Source organism: Conger conger, chromosome 3, assembly GCF_963514075.1.
Source record: "Conger conger chromosome 3, fConCon1.1, whole genome shotgun sequence".
NCBI lineage: Eukaryota > Metazoa > Chordata > Actinopteri > Anguilliformes > Congridae > Conger > Conger conger.
The window spans coordinates 4,322,083-4,339,708 of record NC_083762.1 but is presented as its reverse complement, the minus strand read 5'-3'; the positions used below and the strand labels follow the sequence as shown (position 1 = coordinate 4,339,708).

The 17,626-nt window shown below is 49.2% G+C and overlaps 1 protein-coding gene across 1 annotated transcript in view; it reads left to right on the top strand.

Moving 5' to 3' along the window:
• LOC133124742 (A disintegrin and metalloproteinase with thrombospondin motifs 2-like) overlaps positions 1–17,626 on the top strand; it is a 205,689-nt gene that overhangs the window by 167,191 nt on the left and 20,872 nt on the right. Inside the window, exons 6-12 of the mRNA XM_061236185.1 lie at positions 6,063–6,219; positions 6,773–6,878; positions 7,437–7,580; positions 8,262–8,394; positions 13,181–13,294; positions 14,074–14,219; positions 15,550–15,725. Coding sequence (XP_061092169.1) covers positions 6,063–6,219; positions 6,773–6,878; positions 7,437–7,580; positions 8,262–8,394; positions 13,181–13,294; positions 14,074–14,219; positions 15,550–15,725 — 976 coding nt within the window. The remainder of the gene's footprint in view (positions 1–6,062; positions 6,220–6,772; positions 6,879–7,436; positions 7,581–8,261; positions 8,395–13,180; positions 13,295–14,073; positions 14,220–15,549; positions 15,726–17,626) is intronic.

The window sequence follows — 17,626 nt, the reverse complement described above, 5'->3', positions numbered from 1 at the left end:
TTTGCCTTGTTAACGAACGAAACCCCTGGGCAATGTGTACTCAGACAAAAAAAGAAAACCGTGTACTTTGACAAATGTCTGGTTTAATCGCTTTTCTGTGTATATTTACTCCCCCATTTTAATGTAGCAGCTACATATATAAATATATAGTGCTCTCTAAGATTATACTCAGCCCTGATAAAGATGAACAAAACAGCATATAAACTAAGTAATACAAGGACTGTGCTGAAATTGACCAAAAACAAACATTGTTTGTTACAGTTTGTATACCGTTATCATGTGTTGGGGTCTTTGACGTTTCCTCGATAAAGAATTGTCTAAGGTCATTCAGATCCTTCGATCTATACCCTCTTCAATTGAAAACACACATTTTTGATCGGGTTTAAGTCTGGAGACAATGGCCGTTTGTGGTACCTATTGTTCAGTTGACCGTTTCCTATTTGATTTTGAGGTATTCTGTGGATCATTTGCTCACTAAAAGTTCTCTTTGTGGCCACGTTTGGGCTCCGTGGCAAAGCGTATCAGGTTTTTGGCCAAAATGTCTTGGGACTAGCTGGAGTTAACAATCCTGCTGAGCTTAGCAGGAGCCCCCTAGGCCAGGAGTTGCAAAACAACCGTGTCTCGTAACATCAAGGATTTACAACCGGGCTTCTCTGTAGGTAAGGTGTGCTCTTGAACATACGCATCCCTCTTCTGGAGCCAAGTCACGGTGTGCTTGGCCAGAGTGCTTCGTCTTGGTCTCGTCTGAACGTAAGACTTTCAGTTCCCGTCAAAGTTGCAACACTGTTTAGCAAACTTTTTAGAAAACTTTTCCCTCATACTTGTTCTTTGCCCCCGGACGGACAGAGGCCTTTTTTCTGGAAACCCAGCAAAAAAAAGAAAAGAAAAAAATCTATTGGCATGGAGGTGGCGTCTGATGATAGACTCAGAGACTATGTGTCCGCAAGATTCACCCAAGTTTTATTGATCTCCCACTGTTTTCTTTGCATTCCAAACCTTTGAGTAGGGGCACTCTTCCTCTGCCAGGCATGTTTAACACTGTTCCAGTGGTTTTAAAAATCTTAAGTTATCGACTTAAAAAATCTTAAAAGCGTCTTTACTTTTTTTTTTTTTTTCTGACCCTCTCCTATCTCGTCCTGAACTTTTTCCTTTCCCAATTTTACGGATATCACTTGGATTTTACATGTGTGTGTTCAGTAATAGTGTGAGAACTCTGCCAGCCCACAGTAACACGCGCCAGCAAGACTCATTAGAGGCTCAGTCTGACCAGCTGTTGAGAAGCTGAGAAACTTCACGCTGTGGTTTTAGAACTTAAAAAGTACGAGTGCTTTTGGACTAGTGATCTCATCGTGCATTTCCTGCACGAATGTCAACAGTTCTCGAGAAGGAGAAATTCAGTGAGCAAGTGTATTATTTTGTAAATCAACACATGGATAGGTAAACACATGTGCTATAGCCAAGATGAACAGACTTCCTGGAGCATCCCGGTTAGCACAGAGTGTTTTCACAATTTCACAAAAAGGGAGAGAACATTCTGTGTTTCCTGGGTTATTACTTGTGCACACAGCACTGCATGGGTGATGTTTAAATAGAAATGGATTCCAATCTTTTGAGTTACTCTAAACACAGAGCTTTGTAGGCCTAAAGAACTGGGTGACTACATTCGGAGAAGGTCCAAACCCGATGTGTTTTTAGTTCTCGTGAGTCTGAAAGAACAGAATGTTTCAGTGTGCTGCCCGTGTCCGTGGTATGGTGGTGGCTGTCTCATATGCCCAGCTCTGAAGTGTCAGCTCATATACAGGCTCATTAGAGAGGGTCTACCATCCACGGCACATGTACAGGCTCATGAGAGAGGGTCTACCATCCACGGCACATGCACAGGCTCATTAGAGAGGGTCTACCATCCACGGCACATGCACAGGCTCATTAGAGAGGGTCTACCATCCACGGCACATGCACAGGCTCATTAGAGAGGGTCTACCATCCACGGCACATGCACAGGCTCATTAGAGAGGGTCTACCATCCACGGCACATGCACAGGCTCATTAGAGAGGGTCTACCATCCACGGCACATGTACTGGCTCATTAGAGAGGGTCTACCATCCACGGCACATGCACAGGCTCATTAGAGAGGGTCTACCATCCAGGGCACATGCACAGGCTCATTAGAGAGGGTCTACCATCCACGGCACATGCACAGGCTCATTAGAGAGGGTCTACCATCCAGGGCACATGCACAGGCTCATTAGAGAGGGTCTACCATCCATGGCCTCTATTTTCAGGTTGGCTATTAATGACTCAGATTTTAATGGCACAGAACTGCCATCGGCGTATAACACCCATTCTCTGATGGGGAGAACACGGAGAAACAAAACAACCGCTAACCTCGCCTTATCTTACAAACAGTTTGGGTCTTTGACCTTATTGAAAGTGATCAATTCTTAGACAATGGGTTTTTTAAATTTTATTTTAATATATACTGTAAGTTATGGACCGCAGTAGGTTTGGCTTTAGATGAATGAAAACACAGGGGAACGAGGACAGAGCTTTTGTTTTCCGCTCAGGGTGTTGAGATTATGGCCGAAACTTCACCTCTGGCTACGGCCATTGGTGGAAAACCGCGAGCGGTGTTGTGTTTGGGCCCCGGATGAAACAGGCTGTCTGTTTTTCTTACCACGTCATATCAACCGTGCTGGTTCAGGGAGCATCCGCAAAGCTAGCAGTCACCCTGTGATGTGAGGTCCAGGACCGCTGCAGCCCTGCTCCTCTCCTGGTCCTGCCCACGCTTTAACACATCCTGGAGCTACAGACTCACCCCCTCCTCTCTGAACTGCACACTCTACATCCAACACAGACTCACCCCCTCCCCTCTGAACTGCACACTCTACATCCAACACAGACTCACCCCCTCCCCTCTGAACTGCACACTCTACATCCAACACAGACTCACCCCCTCCCCTCTGAACTGCACACTCTACATCCAACACAGACTCACCCCCTCCCTACGGACTTTCTAGATCACCTGCTAGTTTAATAGCTGAACTGTTACCATGTCAACCTATAGGCCAGGATGAGGCATCCCCCTATAGCCGGGTTCCTCCTGAGATTTCTTCCCATTACATTACATTATTGGCATTTAGCAGACACTCTTATCCAGAGCGACGTACAGTTGATTAGACTAAGCAGGAGACAGTCCTCCCCTGAAGCAATGCAGGGTTAAGGGCCTTGCTCAAGGGCCCAATGGCTGTGCGGATCTTATTGTGGCTACACCGGGGATTAGAACCACCGACCTTGCGTGTCCCAGTCATTTACCTTAACCACTACAGGCCACTACAGGCCGCCCCCATCTGGAAGTTTTTTCTTGGCACTGTTTCAGGGTTTTTCTCCCACGAGGGAGTTGTTTACCTCATATGCTGTCTGGGGGCTTAGGGCTGATATCCTTTTTCTTCCCTTCTGTTACTCTGTAAAGTGACTTTAGGACAGTCTTCTGTGAAAAGCGCTATACAAATAAAACTGAATTAAATTGGATGTGGCCACAGAACGTTATTTTTTTAGACTATGCAAGGTCGGTGGTTCGATCCCCGGTGTAGCCACAGTAAGATCCGCACAGCCGTTGGGCCCTTGAGCAAGGCCCTTAACCCTGCATTGCTCCAGGGGAGGATTGTCTCCTGCTTAGTCTAATCAACTGTACGTCGCTCTGGATAAGAGCATCTGCCAAATGCCAGTAATGTAATGTAATGTGATGTAAAAAGTGGTGCCGTGTTTACGTTCAATACATCGACAGTAAAGAGTGGAGAGGGTAGCAGCTATGTGCTAACGGCAAAGCGCGCGTGTGTGTTCCCCACAGTGGTCGTGATCTCAGAGATCTGCCATTTGGTTTTAATCCCAGTTATTGTTTTGACAGGGGTAATTACTGTGATTTACTCTCATGAATTAATTAAGGAGGGGGGGAAAAAAACACCCTGGAGGACTACTCAGGACCGGGCAGAGAGCGTCGCTAACCGCAAAGCACAGAAAACAACTATGAAAACAAAACTCTTCTTCACGCGCCTGTCCATAAATATGTCATAGCTGTCAGTGAAGTCAGTCACTTGTCAATTCTTGAACAGTTCCCCCTTGTTTATCTGGTTTGGAATCTTGTTAGCTATTTTTATTGGCAGGATGGCCTGCAGCCTTACACCTGGCTTGAAAACCCTTCGCTAAGATTCTGAAAAATAGAAGAAAAATTAGAGCAAGAGAAGACTCTAAGCAGCAATGCATGCTTGTTACTGTAACTGCTCGTAGGGCAGCCTGTAGCCTAGTGGCTAAGGTACCTGACTGGGACAGCCTGTAGCCTAGTGGCTAAGGTACCTGACTGGGACAGCCTGTACCCTAGTGGCTAAGGTACATGACTGGGACAGCCTGTAGCCTAGTGGCTAAGGTACATGACTGGGGCAGCCTGTAGCCTAGCGGCTAAGGTACATGACTGGGGCAGCCTGTAGCCTAGTGGCTAAGGTACATGACTGGGGCAGCCTGTAGCCTAGTGGCTAAGGTACCTGACTGGGACAGCCTGTAGCCTAGTGGCTAAGGTACCTGACTGGGGCAGCCTGTAGCCTAGTGGCTAAGATACCTGACTGGGGCAGCCTGTAGCCTAGTGGCTAAGGTACATGACTGGGGCAGCCTGTAGCCTAGTGGCTAAGGTACCTGACTGGGGCAGCCTGTAGCCTAGTGGCTAAGGTACCTGACTGGGGCAGCCTGTAGCCTAGCGGCTAAGGTACATGACTGGGACAGCCTGTAGCCTAGTGGCTAAGGTACATGCCTGGGGCAGCCTGTAGCCTAGTGGCTAAGGTACATGACTGAGGCAACCTGTAGCCTAGTGGCTAAGGTATATGACTGGGGCAGCCTGTAGCCTAGTGGCTAAGGTACATGACTGGGGCAGCCTGTAGCCTAGTGGCTAAGGTACATGACCAAGACTCGGGAGGTCGGTGGTCCAAGCCCAGGTATTGCCATGATAAGATCTGCACAGCTGTTGGGCCCTTGATCAAGGCCCCACACTCTAATCAACTGTAAGATCCGACTTCAATAAAATCATCAGCAAAATAACTGTAATGTAAATTTTCATTAAATAAAATAATTGTACACCATGATACAATATATATATATTTTTTTTTAATGGCTGGTTATTACTTAAATAATTGTGCTAGTTTCATATGTTTCCATTGGTTTCCTTGCCAAGAATTCCACACAATGTTCCCCAGTTGTGAGAACTCAGCTCGTAGGTTTTTAAGGTTTTTTTGAGGCGCTTGGAAGGGTGACTTTAATGAGATAAACGTGTTATTTCTGGGTAGCTATGCCTCTCTGCTCGATAGACTCACGATGGCTGTACACCCTGTCGTTTTGGTCTCAGTGCCTCTCCACGACGGGCGCGATGAGAGTTTATTTCTTTTTGTGTCTGTCTCACACTCGCACCGCTGGCCCACACCTCTCCCTCCCTCCCTCCGTTCATCCCCCTCTCCCTCGCTCTCTCACGCTCTTCTCCACCTCCCTCTCCCTCCATCCTGCCACCTCTCCGTTCGTCTGCCACCCTTCTCCACCTCGCCTTCTATAACCCTTCTGATGCACCGCTCCTGTGTCGTTCCCTCTCTCACTCTGCATCCCTCTCTCTCTCCGTCTACGTCTCTCTCTCTCTCCCTCTCTCCCTCTCTCTGTCTCCATCACTCCCTCTCTCTCTCTGTCTCCATCCCTCTCTGTGTCCTCTGAGTCTCCATCCCTCTCTCTCCCTCTCTATCCCTCTCTCTCTGTCTCCATCGCTCTCTCTATCTCTCTGTCTCCATTCCTCTCTCTGTCCTCTCTCTCTGTCTCCATCCCTCTCTCTATCCCTCTATCTCTGTCTCCATCCCTCTCTCTATCTCTCTATCTCCATCCCTCTCTCTGTCCTCTCTCTCAGTCTCCACCCCTCTCTCTATCCCCCTCTCTCTGTCTCCATCCCTCTCTCTGTCTCTAAGTAACTAGGATGGTCAGATGCAGAGGAGGGGGTTTAGTAAAGCGTGTCTTTGGCCCTCTCTCTGCCCGACCCCTGCAGTCGATGAGCCTGATCGAGCTGGGGAACCCGTCCCAGAGCCTGGAGAACGTGTGTCGCTGGGCCTTTCTGCAGCAGAAGCAGGACACGGGCGACGCAGAGTACCACGACCACGCCATCTTCCTCACCCGCCAGGAGTTCGGGCCTACCGGCATGCAGGGTACACTCTCTCTCACACACACACACCGGCATGCAGGGTACACTCTCTCTCTCACACACACACACCGGCACACACACACACACACACACACACCGGCATGCAGGGTACACTGTCTCTCACACACACACACACACACACACACACACACACACACACACACACATACACACACACACACACACACAAACACACACACACACACATACACATGCTCTCTCTCACACACACGCACACAAGTATATTTCCCGTATACCTTTTACTGCAGCCCAACTAATGATTAAAAGTAAAATAGTGTGAAATTCAGTAAAAGATCATTCAAATTTGCTTGTAAAATGATGAAATACTATGAGTACCCCCCCTCCTGTATGAGAGAGGGGCTTTAAGAAGCTGTAGCATGGTGCTGGTTGCTGGAGTTATCATCGCTACTACCTGATATGGCCTCAGTGGTATTTTACCAGTGACATGCGTTCTTTCTTCTGTCTGTCTGTCTCTCTGTGTGTCTGTGTCTGTGTGTGTGTGTGTGTGTGTGTGTGTCCTCCCTGCCATTGCCCAGGTTACGCCCCGGTGACGGGCATGTGCCACCCGGTACGGAGCTGCACTCTGAACCATGAGGACGGGTTCTCCTCCGCCTTCGTAGTGGCACATGAGACCGGACACGTGTGAGTGACCCGATTATACACACACACACACACACTCATACACACATACACACACACACACACACACACACACTCATACACACACTCACACACTCATACACACATACACACACACACACACACTCATACACACACTCACACACTCATACACACACACACACACACACACTCATACACACACACACACTCTGACACACACACGCATACACACACACTCTGACACACACACGCATACACACACACTCACACACTCTGACACACACACACACACCCACTCATACACACTCATATACACTCATACACACTCACAAACATTCATATACACTCATATACACTCATACACACACACTCACACACACACTCATATACGCACTGATACACACACACAGATACGGACACACACACACACGCACATAAGCACATACACAAACACACATACACACTCACACATGCACACATACACGTTTATACACATACACACACACTGTCATGAACATACACACACACTCACTCGTGTAAGCCTGCAGAGTTGAGCGGAGGCTCTGTCGCCCCCTGCAGGCTGGGTATGGAGCACGACGGCCAGGGGAATCGCTGTGGAGACGAGGTGCACATGGGGAGCATCATGGCCCCATTGGTGCAAGCTGCCTTCCACCGCTTCCACTGGTCCCGCTGCAGCCAGCAGGAGCTGGGCCGCTATCTACAGTGAGTCCCCGACCCCTGACCCCTGACCCCTAACCCTATCTACAGTGAGTCCCCGACCCCTGACCCCTAACCCCTAACCCTATCTACAGTGAGTCCCCGACCCCTGACCCCTAACCCTATCTACAGTGAGTCCCCGACCCCTGACCCCTAACCCTATCTACAGTGAGTCCCCGACCCCTGATCTCTAACCCTATCTACAGTGAGTCCCTGACCCCTAACCCTATCTACAGTGAGCCCCCGATCCCTGACCCCTGACCCCTAACCCTATCTACAGTGAGTCCCTGACCCCTGACCCCTAACCCTATCTACAGTGAGTCCCTGACCCCTGACCCCTAACCCTATCTACAGTGAGCCCCCGATCCCTGACCCCTAACCCTATCTACAGTGAGTCCCCGACCCCTGACCCCTAACCCTATCTACAGTGAGTCCCCGACCCCTGACCCCTAACCCCTGACCCTATCTACAGTGAGCCGCCGACCCCTGACCCCTAACCCCTAACCCTATCTACAGTGAGCCCCCGACCCCTAACCCTATCTACAGTGAGTCCCCGACCCCTGACCCCTAACCACTGAACCCTGACCCCTAACCCCTGACCCTTCCACTCATCCCCAAATCGTAAAATAGAGCCCGGTTCTGGCCACGTCTTATCGCTCCTCTGTTGTCCTTGCTTTCCCCCGGCAGTTCCTACGACTGTCTCCGCGACGACCCCTTTGACCACAACTGGCCTTCGCTGCCACGGTTGCCAGGGATCCACTACTCCATGAACGAGCAGTGTCGCTTCGACTTCGGGGCGGGCTACATGATGTGCACAGCGGTGAGAGCCCCCGTCCCGGTTTTAGGGTCCCCCTTCTGCGCCCCACCTCATCCGCTAACCCCCCCCCCCCCCCCCCAAAAAAAAATCACGCTTTCCAAAAATACAAAAATGTATGGACAATATATTTTCATACATTTTCATTACGTCATTCTCCAGCTTTGAAGTAGAGTCGTAGAGTTCCATGTCTTGCTCAGTGGTTTTGGGTTATGCCGTGAATTGTTCATATACAGGGATGCTATGACTGGAGCCTGCAGATTCTTGTAGGACAGAAATGCATGCAGGGTATTGTAGTCCACCTGGCTTAATGGGTATTTTCATATCTGCTTTGTGTTTAAAGGACAAGGGTTTTTTTATGTTCATGCAAATAATCTTACTCTGATCAATTAAATAATTTATTTCATAATAATTAATAATTCATAAATTAGCTCTGAACAATTAGGGGTGTGCTCCCCCTAAGAAGGCGGTCTTTCGAATTTCGAAAGGTTACATGATATTGTTTTATTCATGAAATTATTGAGATTCCAGGAGGCATAGCTGTAAATAAATATGTCTTTATGTGTTTATTATTAGGTATATTTTATGGTTTGTGATCCAGGACGATAGTAAAACTCACATGTGGTTTTACAAGATCTAGAATTATTCATGTGAAGCTATTGAGATTCCTGGAGGCATAGCCTGAAAGTCATATTTCTTTACGTATTTATTACTTGTATATTTCACTGAATGTGATCCGAGACTATAGTAAAAACCCACACGTGTTTTCCAGTGCCCTTCAAAATTCAAATATAACTCAGACACATAATTTCCAATATATGTGAATCTGGGCAATGCAGGGTGACAGAGATATATAGAGAGACGTGTGCGTGTGCATGCGTGCGCATAAGTTTGAATGTGTGAGAGACATATTGTGTGTGGTCATGTGTCTGTGTGTGTGCGCATAAGTGTGAATGTGTGAGACATATTGTGTGTGGTCATGTGTGTGTGTGTGTGTGTGTGTGTGTGTGTGCGTGCACATAAGTGTGAACGTGTGAGAGACATATTGTGTGTGGTCGTGTGTGTGTGTGTGTGTGTGCTTTTTAGGGGGACTGTACCACCAAGGTTTGTCTTGGAGCGAGGTAATAAAGTTTTTTTTTTTAGCTCTGTCAATTATAGTTAAATGGAAAGTTTCCTTTAACTAAGTTTTTAAATATTACCTTCTGGAATCATACCATTTTAAAGAGTTTCCATAACCAGGGCAGAATCTTATTTAGTTAAGGAGCAGATGTAACAGCTATGGCCTGCGTCAAACTCTCGCCTGGTTCTTGGCTGTTTGTGGGAAACGTGAGCAAACGCAGGGATGCTATGACACTTTAAAAAAAAAAAGTGCAGTTGGAGTGCTGTCCTTCATTCTCTTGTCGAACCATTTCCTTAGCTGCAAAAGGTGGGCCAATCAGGAACACAGGTAAGGCACCACCCCACCCCCCGGAGCAGTGTGGCCACGTTTGCTTTCTACTTATCGATATTAATCTTATCGTTGTTACTTTTTTAATGGTGTCATTCGTTTTTTTTTTCTGTTTGTTGCCATCGTCATCACCTCGGCATGCGTGCTGCAGGATGCTAACGGCTAACTTGTTCCTGCCGCATGCTCGTTGGTTGGTCCGCGTGCTTCATGATTCACGGGGGAGAGAGAGGAGGCGTTTCCTTACCCGTCTTTTCTCTCCGCAATACTTCAGATAACGGAACAAATGTGAGATTTCAAAAAAAGTAAAAGATCTATGCCTCTTCGCCATGACAGTGCTGATGCCGCCGCGATTACTGGAGATGCACATACCGGTACCGTTAGCTGGCGTGTCTTGCTTCGCCGATATCTCACAGTAATTACTGGGAAAGTTGTATTTTTTTGTGTGCATTAGTTCATGCTCAATAGCTGCTAGCTAAAGTCCCTGCACTAACTAGCTCACTACCTATTGTAGATTAACTACTAAATTATTACTTTTATTTTGCCAGTACGTCTGCTGCTAACCTTAACAAATGCTATCGAGCTAGGTTAGCTCAGTTAATGGAGTGAGTGAGTCCCAGTAAAAAGTAAAATGCTAATTAACCCCTCGGTTTCTGCGTTTCATTAGTTTAGACTCGTTAAAAAACGGAGGCGCCGTATCCACCGCCTGCCTCCCGCCGGTTGTTGCTACGGTACGTGCGTTACTACGGCGACGACGCAGCACTTTCATGGCGTGAGAGTCTCGTCTCTGTGTCAGAGCCAGCTGTCTGGCAGGGGTGATTAAGCGGCGAGTCTGCTGCCATCACCTTCCACATTCCACGATCCCATAATGCAGTGGTCCTCACTCCTGGTCCTGGAGAGCCACAGGGTGTGCTGGGTTCCTCACTCCTGGTCCTGGGGAGCCGCAGGGTGTGCTGGTATTTGTTGTTACTCAGCACCTAATTGGTCAATTAAAGCAGCTAATTACAGTTAACTCACCTCACCTGGTATTTTGGGACTGAATTGATTGTTGATATTAAGGCAAAAACAGAAACCAGCATAACCTGCAGCTCTCCAGGAACAGGTGTGAGGGCCATCGCCTTATGGTATCTATTCAGTAGAACTAATAGTTACCCACCAAATACCATCGCCGTTGATCTATTTGCTGTTACCAACATACTCTGTGATTGGCGGAGCTCCTCGCGGGATTCTGTGCAAGAGGTTGATTGGACTCACCGTAGTCCGATCTCCCTTTTATCGTCTGTCCTGTTAGGGTTGCCAGATTGATAATTTGTCAAAACCGGACAACTGACAGCGTAATGGCGAATTAGTTTTGGACCAACGGGAGTCCCCCTCGGACCCTACCTCGCACCCGGGAGTCATCCACACCCCAATTAATTAGAAACTAACGCGAAAAAATTCCCACTAATTCTGTCCGGTCTGGACCACAAACCTGACCAGTAGAAATCCATTTGAAAACCGGACATCTGGCGACCCTGCCTCCTTTCCACGAGGGACCGTCAACAGCCGTGGGTGATGAAAAGATGCTAGTCCCTGTCCCGAAAGGAGGGAGCGGGTGTGGTCTGTGTTCAGGTTCAGGATCCTGTGGAAGCTTCTGGAGACGACCACATCAGCGGTTAGACTGGCATTAGTCCCAAAGGTGCTCCCAGCTCTATGAGCAAAGGGCGTGGTTTTCTGCTCTAAACCTAGATCAGCTCAGGATTAAATGGCTGTGGTCTAGACCAAACCAGTCCCTGGAGATCTACTGCCCTGTTGGTTTTCAGTCTAACCCTAACCACCTCGGTCAACAGCTAGAGCAGGGCTTCCCAACCCTGTTCCTGGAGATCTACCATCCTGTAGGCTTTCACTCCAACCCTAACAAAGCACACCTCATTCAACAGCTAGAGCTGGGCTGCCCAACCCTGTTCCTGGAGATCTACCGTCCTGTAGGCTTTCACTCCAACCCTAACAAAGCTCACCTCATTCAACAGCTAGAGCTGGGCTGCCCAACCCTGTTCCTGGAGATCTATCGTCCTGTAGGCTTTCACTCCAACCCTAACAAAGCACACCTCATTCAACAGCTAGAGCTGGGCTGCCCAACCCTGTTCCTGGAGATCTACCGTCCTGTAGGCTTTCACCCCAACCCTAACAAAGCTCACCTCATTCAACAGCTAGAGCAGGGCTGCCCAACCCTGTTCCTGGAGATCTGCCGTCCTGTAGGCTTTCACTCCAACCCTAACAAAGCACACCTCATTCAACAGCTAGAGCAGGGCTGCCCAACCCTGTTCCTGGAGATCTCCCGTCCTGTAGGTTTTCACCCCAACCCTAACAAAGCTCACCTCATTCAATAGCTAGAGCAGGGCTGCCCAACCCTGTTCCTGGAGATCTACCGTCCTGTAGGCTTTCACTCCAACCCTAACAAAGCTCACCTCATTCAATAGCTAGAGTAGGGCTGCCCAACCCTGTTCCTGGAAATCTACCGTCCTGTAGGCTTTCACTCCAACCCTAACAAAGCACACCTCATTCAACAGCTAGAGCTGGGCTGCCCAACCCTGTTCCTGGAGATTTACCATCCTGTAGGTTTTCACTCCAACCCTAACAAAGCACACCTCATTCAACAGCTAGAGCTGGGCTGCCCAACCCTGTTCCTGGAGATCTACCATCCTGTAGGTTTTTACTTCAACGATACTTTTGCACCTCTGATTCTATTAATTAGCATCTCTGCAGCATCTGCTGGAAGCTGTCCACTTTAATGTTAGGGTTGGAGTGAAAGCCTACAGGACGGCAGATCTCCAGGAAGAACGTTCGGCAGCCCTGGGCGAGAGTAACAGGGCTCCACTGGTCTGAGATCAGCGTTTAGGCATAGACTCTGCCTGGATTGTGTTGTTAGGGGCGACCAACTGAGGGAGGAAGGCGTCGGCAAAGGTAGCCGAAAACCTCCGACGTCTAGATTTTCATTCTCAGAGTGATGCTTTCCTCATAGGCTCCGCTCAGTCAAGCTGTCTCAACACTGCCACATCAGACTTATTTTTCCATTCTTTGATTTTGTTTGCATGCCTTGGCTTTATGTCTGTATCCTCTCCCGAGACCAACTTGTGAGCCGTACCGTTTACTATGTGACATTAACCCGGATCGCTCCTCGTTGTGGTCCTCCACATCTATGTCCAGTGCGCTGGGTCTCTGGTCTCTGTGTGTTTCAGTATTTACTGTCACGATGATGTGGTGGTGATGTATCGTACGTACTGTACTGTATCGGGGTTCTGGGCATGCACAGTGTGTGTGTGTATGTGTGTGTGTGTGTGAGAGTGAGTTTGTCTCTGTCTCCTGTAGTATCGCACTTTCGACCCCTGCAAGCAGCTGTGGTGCAGTCACCCCGACAACCCCTTCTTCTGCAAGACCAAGAAGGGCCCGCCCATCGACGGCACCATGTGTGCCCCGGGGAAAGTGAGTTCATGCGCATATAAACATGCACACGCGCACGCACACGCACACACACACGCACGCGCACACACACACACGCACACACACACATGTATGCTCACACGCTTTCTCACACACACACACACGTATGCTCACACAAGCACTCACACACGCACGCATGCACACACTCACACACACACACATACACACATATATGCTCACACGCGCTCTCTCTCTCACACACGTATGCTCACACATGCTCTATCACACACACACACACACACACACACACACACACACACATGTTCTTAACAAAACGCACAGTTATATGACAGGCTCAGACACACACACCCTGCTCTCTTTCTCTCATCCATAATTGGTTTTGATTCAAGTACTTTTCTGAGCTTTACTGAGCTTCTCTGGCGTAATACTCTCAAAAAGTGCACACCCCACCCTCTGCTCCTCTTGGTTGCACCGGGGCAAGACCATCTGAGCTCAGACAAGCATTTGAATCCAAAGCAATTGTGTATGTGACCCGGTTATGATCGCCTCACGTCATTTGAAACATGTGCCTACATGTTTTTTTTTTTTTTGCACACACGCTTATACAGAACAAATAATTAACCAATGTGCAGAGAGGGTTTGGACACCCCCAGGGGGCTTATGCTAGAACCTCACCTAAAAAAAAAAAGTATGTATACATTATTTTGAATTTTAAGGACACAACATGAGACGGTCACATTGCCAAATCTCCCCCCCGTCCCGTTGGTTGACGTGAGTGCGCCTGTGTCCCCGTGTCCTAGCACTGCTTCAAGGGCCACTGCATCTTCCTGACCCCCGACATCCTGAAGCAGGACGGCAACTGGGGCATGTGGAGCAAGTTTGGGGAGTGCTCCCGGACCTGCGGGGGTGGCGTCCGCTTCCGAATCCGCCAGTGCGACAACCCCATGTGAGTGGGCCCTCCTCCTGGACCCGGTCGCCCTGTCCAGAACCGTCCCGGACCCAAACTGGGCTGGCAGTTTAGGCCAGCTTATAGTCCAGCGACAGAGCGTCGGCATTTATAGAGCGCCCTTTATCCAAAGCGCTGTACGATGGATGTTTCTCATTCACCCGTTCATACACACACTCTCACACCGACGGCCATGCAAGGCACCGCCCAGCACATCGGGAGCATTTGGGGGTTAGGTGTCTTGCTCGGGGATTCTTCAACACAGCCGGGGTTGGGGATAGAACCGCAGCCTTCCGACTGCCAGACGACTGCTCTTACCTCCTGAGCCAATGAGACGACTGCTCTTACCGCCTGAGCCAATGAGACGACTGCTCTTACCGCCTGAGCCAATGAGACGACTGCTCTTACCGCCTGAGCCAATGAGACGACTGCTCTTACCGCCTGAGCCAATGAGACGACTGCTCTTACCGCCTGAGCCAATATCACCCCATTCATGAACGCTCTACTGTTGCCCGATTGCACATCATCAGTCGCAGGGACACTCTTGTTGCTGGACGACAAAACTGGCCTTTACTGTTCAATCCCATTCACAAATCTCTACTCCCTTCCCATATAAAACACAACAATGTCAAATGGTCAAAGGTCAAGTGTCTGTCTGTTAGTTACACCATAGGCAGGGGTTTGGAAGAGGGTTGGGTACATGTCCCAGTACACCCCCAATTATTGGGTACATGCCCCCAGTATCTGTCTGTTAGTTACACCAGTCCCCGCCAATATGTAGGGACTAATACATTGTCCGACTAAGAGGACCAAAAAGCGAGGTTTGCACTTATTTTAGAGTATTTCATAGGTCCCAATACACCAGGCAGGCTCAGTAAAGTGTATTTCAATCCACAAAATTGCCTAATATACTCAGGTCTGCCTGTAGTACAAGACCTGTAATACAATAGTGTCCCAACAACCCAAAGGAATGTGGGTTTTTTTATTTTTGTTTGTTCATTGATTATTTTCACCTGAATGGTTCATAACCCAAAAAGGTTGGTGAGTAATAATCTGTCAGCTAATTCAATATATCTTCCCGCTCTTCAAAACCCATCTTGTGCACTTCTTGCTTTATTTAGAGACGGATAAAGCAGAGAGAGAAGGGATCACAGCTGAGAAAGTGGCAGATAGGGAAGCTGGTCTACTTGTTCGTTAAATTTTTTTGTCTAATTAGCTGCTAGTCTACTACTAAATGTGATATAATATAACATATAGCTTGAGGGCAGCCACCCTACAGTAAACGGCTAATGTAGCGCTCGCAAACGGATGACCGTGGCCTTCTCCACAGCCCTGCTAACGGAGGCCACACCTGCTACGGCCCCAACTACGAGTTCCAGCTCTGCAACACGGAGGAGTGCGCCAATATCTTCAGCGACTACCGCGAGGACCAGTGCCGGATGTGGGACCCGTCCTTCGAGTACCAGAACACCAAGCACCACTGGCTCCCCTTCGAGCACTCCGACCGTGAGTAGGGTGGGGGAGGAAGGCCTTTCCCAAAGCGCTCTTAGAGATACACTCCTTTGTCATCAGATCAGTCAACGAATAGTCCTTATCTTTGTGGATGTTCCTAGCACTTGGAACTGTACTTCCCCTGTGGGGTCTTTCAGCACACTGGTCCCCGGTTATGGGTGTGCACTTTCTTGTACTCTGGATAAGCCAAATGCCAATGCCGAATTATATTACATTACATTACATTACATTATTGGCATTTGGCAGATGCTCTTATCCAGAGCGACATACAGTTGATTAGACTAAGCAGGAGACAATCCTGCAATGCAGGGTTAAGGGCCTTGCTCAAGGGCCCAACGGCTGTGCGGATCTTATAGTGGCTACACCGGGATTAGAACCACCGACCTTGCGTGTCCCAGTCATTTACCTTAACCACTACGCTACAGGCCGGAAGAGACTTGAAGGTAGAGTTAGTCTGAAGGCAACCTCTGTAAAGCCTTCAGCGGCTTGATGGGTGCAGGGTGGTGTGGCTGCTGGCGAAGCCAAACCCAGAAATAGTCAGAGCCGTAGTCGTCCGAATGCGCTCCGTAAATTCTCCCACCGCCTGCACCCCGCCCCCGCCTTATCCTGTCCTCACTCACCCAAAAAATTCCCGATTGCGCCGACCGATTACCTCACTAATTAGACTGATGTAATCGCAGCTCATCGAGGGCACGGTCGTTCCCTGCCCAAACCAAACACACCACCGCCCCCCCCCCCCCCTCCTTTCCCTCCTGTGCTCGGAATCCTGAACGAATGAAAACACATGGAAAAGTAATAACCCGAAAACACCGTCTCCACCTCTACCGCTTTTTAAAGCTCTGAAATACACGTTCTGTGGCTTCTCCCCTTCCTGACTGCATCCAGGCCCGCGGGCCCTACGCACACATGGCAGATGTCGAGTAAGAACACTCCCCACTGCCCGTTTACTTCCAGACCTTTTTAATGCCAGAATGTCTTCAGACTTCTCCGCGGACTGTTTTCTGAAAGGTGACCAACGGCTGTTTGTTTTGTTACCCGGCGTATTTTCCAGAGTTTATCTAGCTGTCACATGAAAGTCGTTTCTGGAATGAAAAGAAGGGGAAAAACTGAGCTTGTTTTGTAGGGGGGAGGTGTGGGAAATTAGCTAAATAAGCACACGGTGAATTTGAAGAACTTTCTGTGGTGGTGGGGGTATCAGTGTCCTCATGGTACTGACCCAGATGCCTGTTGAAGGTGGCTGGTGAGTGGATTTCCTGGGTGGGGGGGGGGGGTATTGTAGCCTAGTGGTTAAGCTGCATGACTTAGACCCGGGGGGTTGGTGGTTCACGTTACGGATAATTTGACCAAGCAGGTGAGAATCCCTCCCGGGAGCAGCGTGGGGTTAAGGCCCCTTGCTCAGGCCCGTGCTTCACGCCCCTCACTCATCCCGCGCGGAGACGGCGGGAATCTTTCCGATCCGGCCAGCCAGTGCGGGGTCACGCATCGTCTCCCCGGACCTGGGGAAACCAACAGCGTGCTTTCAGTCAGAGAATCCTCCAGGCTTTTGTCCTGAGGCCCCCCCCCCGGGGAACAACACCGACCGACCCCCCCCCCCCCACCTCAGATTGAGCCCCCCTTAATCCTGCAGCTCGCGGGGCAAATCCCCCCCCATCTGGCCCCCGCACTCCCACTGAATCAGCGTGCGGCTGTTTGAATCAGGGGCTTGTTCCCTTCGATATCCCAACCCTTTTCCCCCCCCAGAGCGGGGCGATCCGAACCAGGTGTTCACACAACTTGATGATGTTATGATAGCGATGCTCTCAGCAAGAATATGATGCGAAATGATGTCTCTATTTTAGAAGAAGAAGAAGAAGATGTGCTTTATTGAACCCCTGTGGGGTGATTGACCTCTCCGA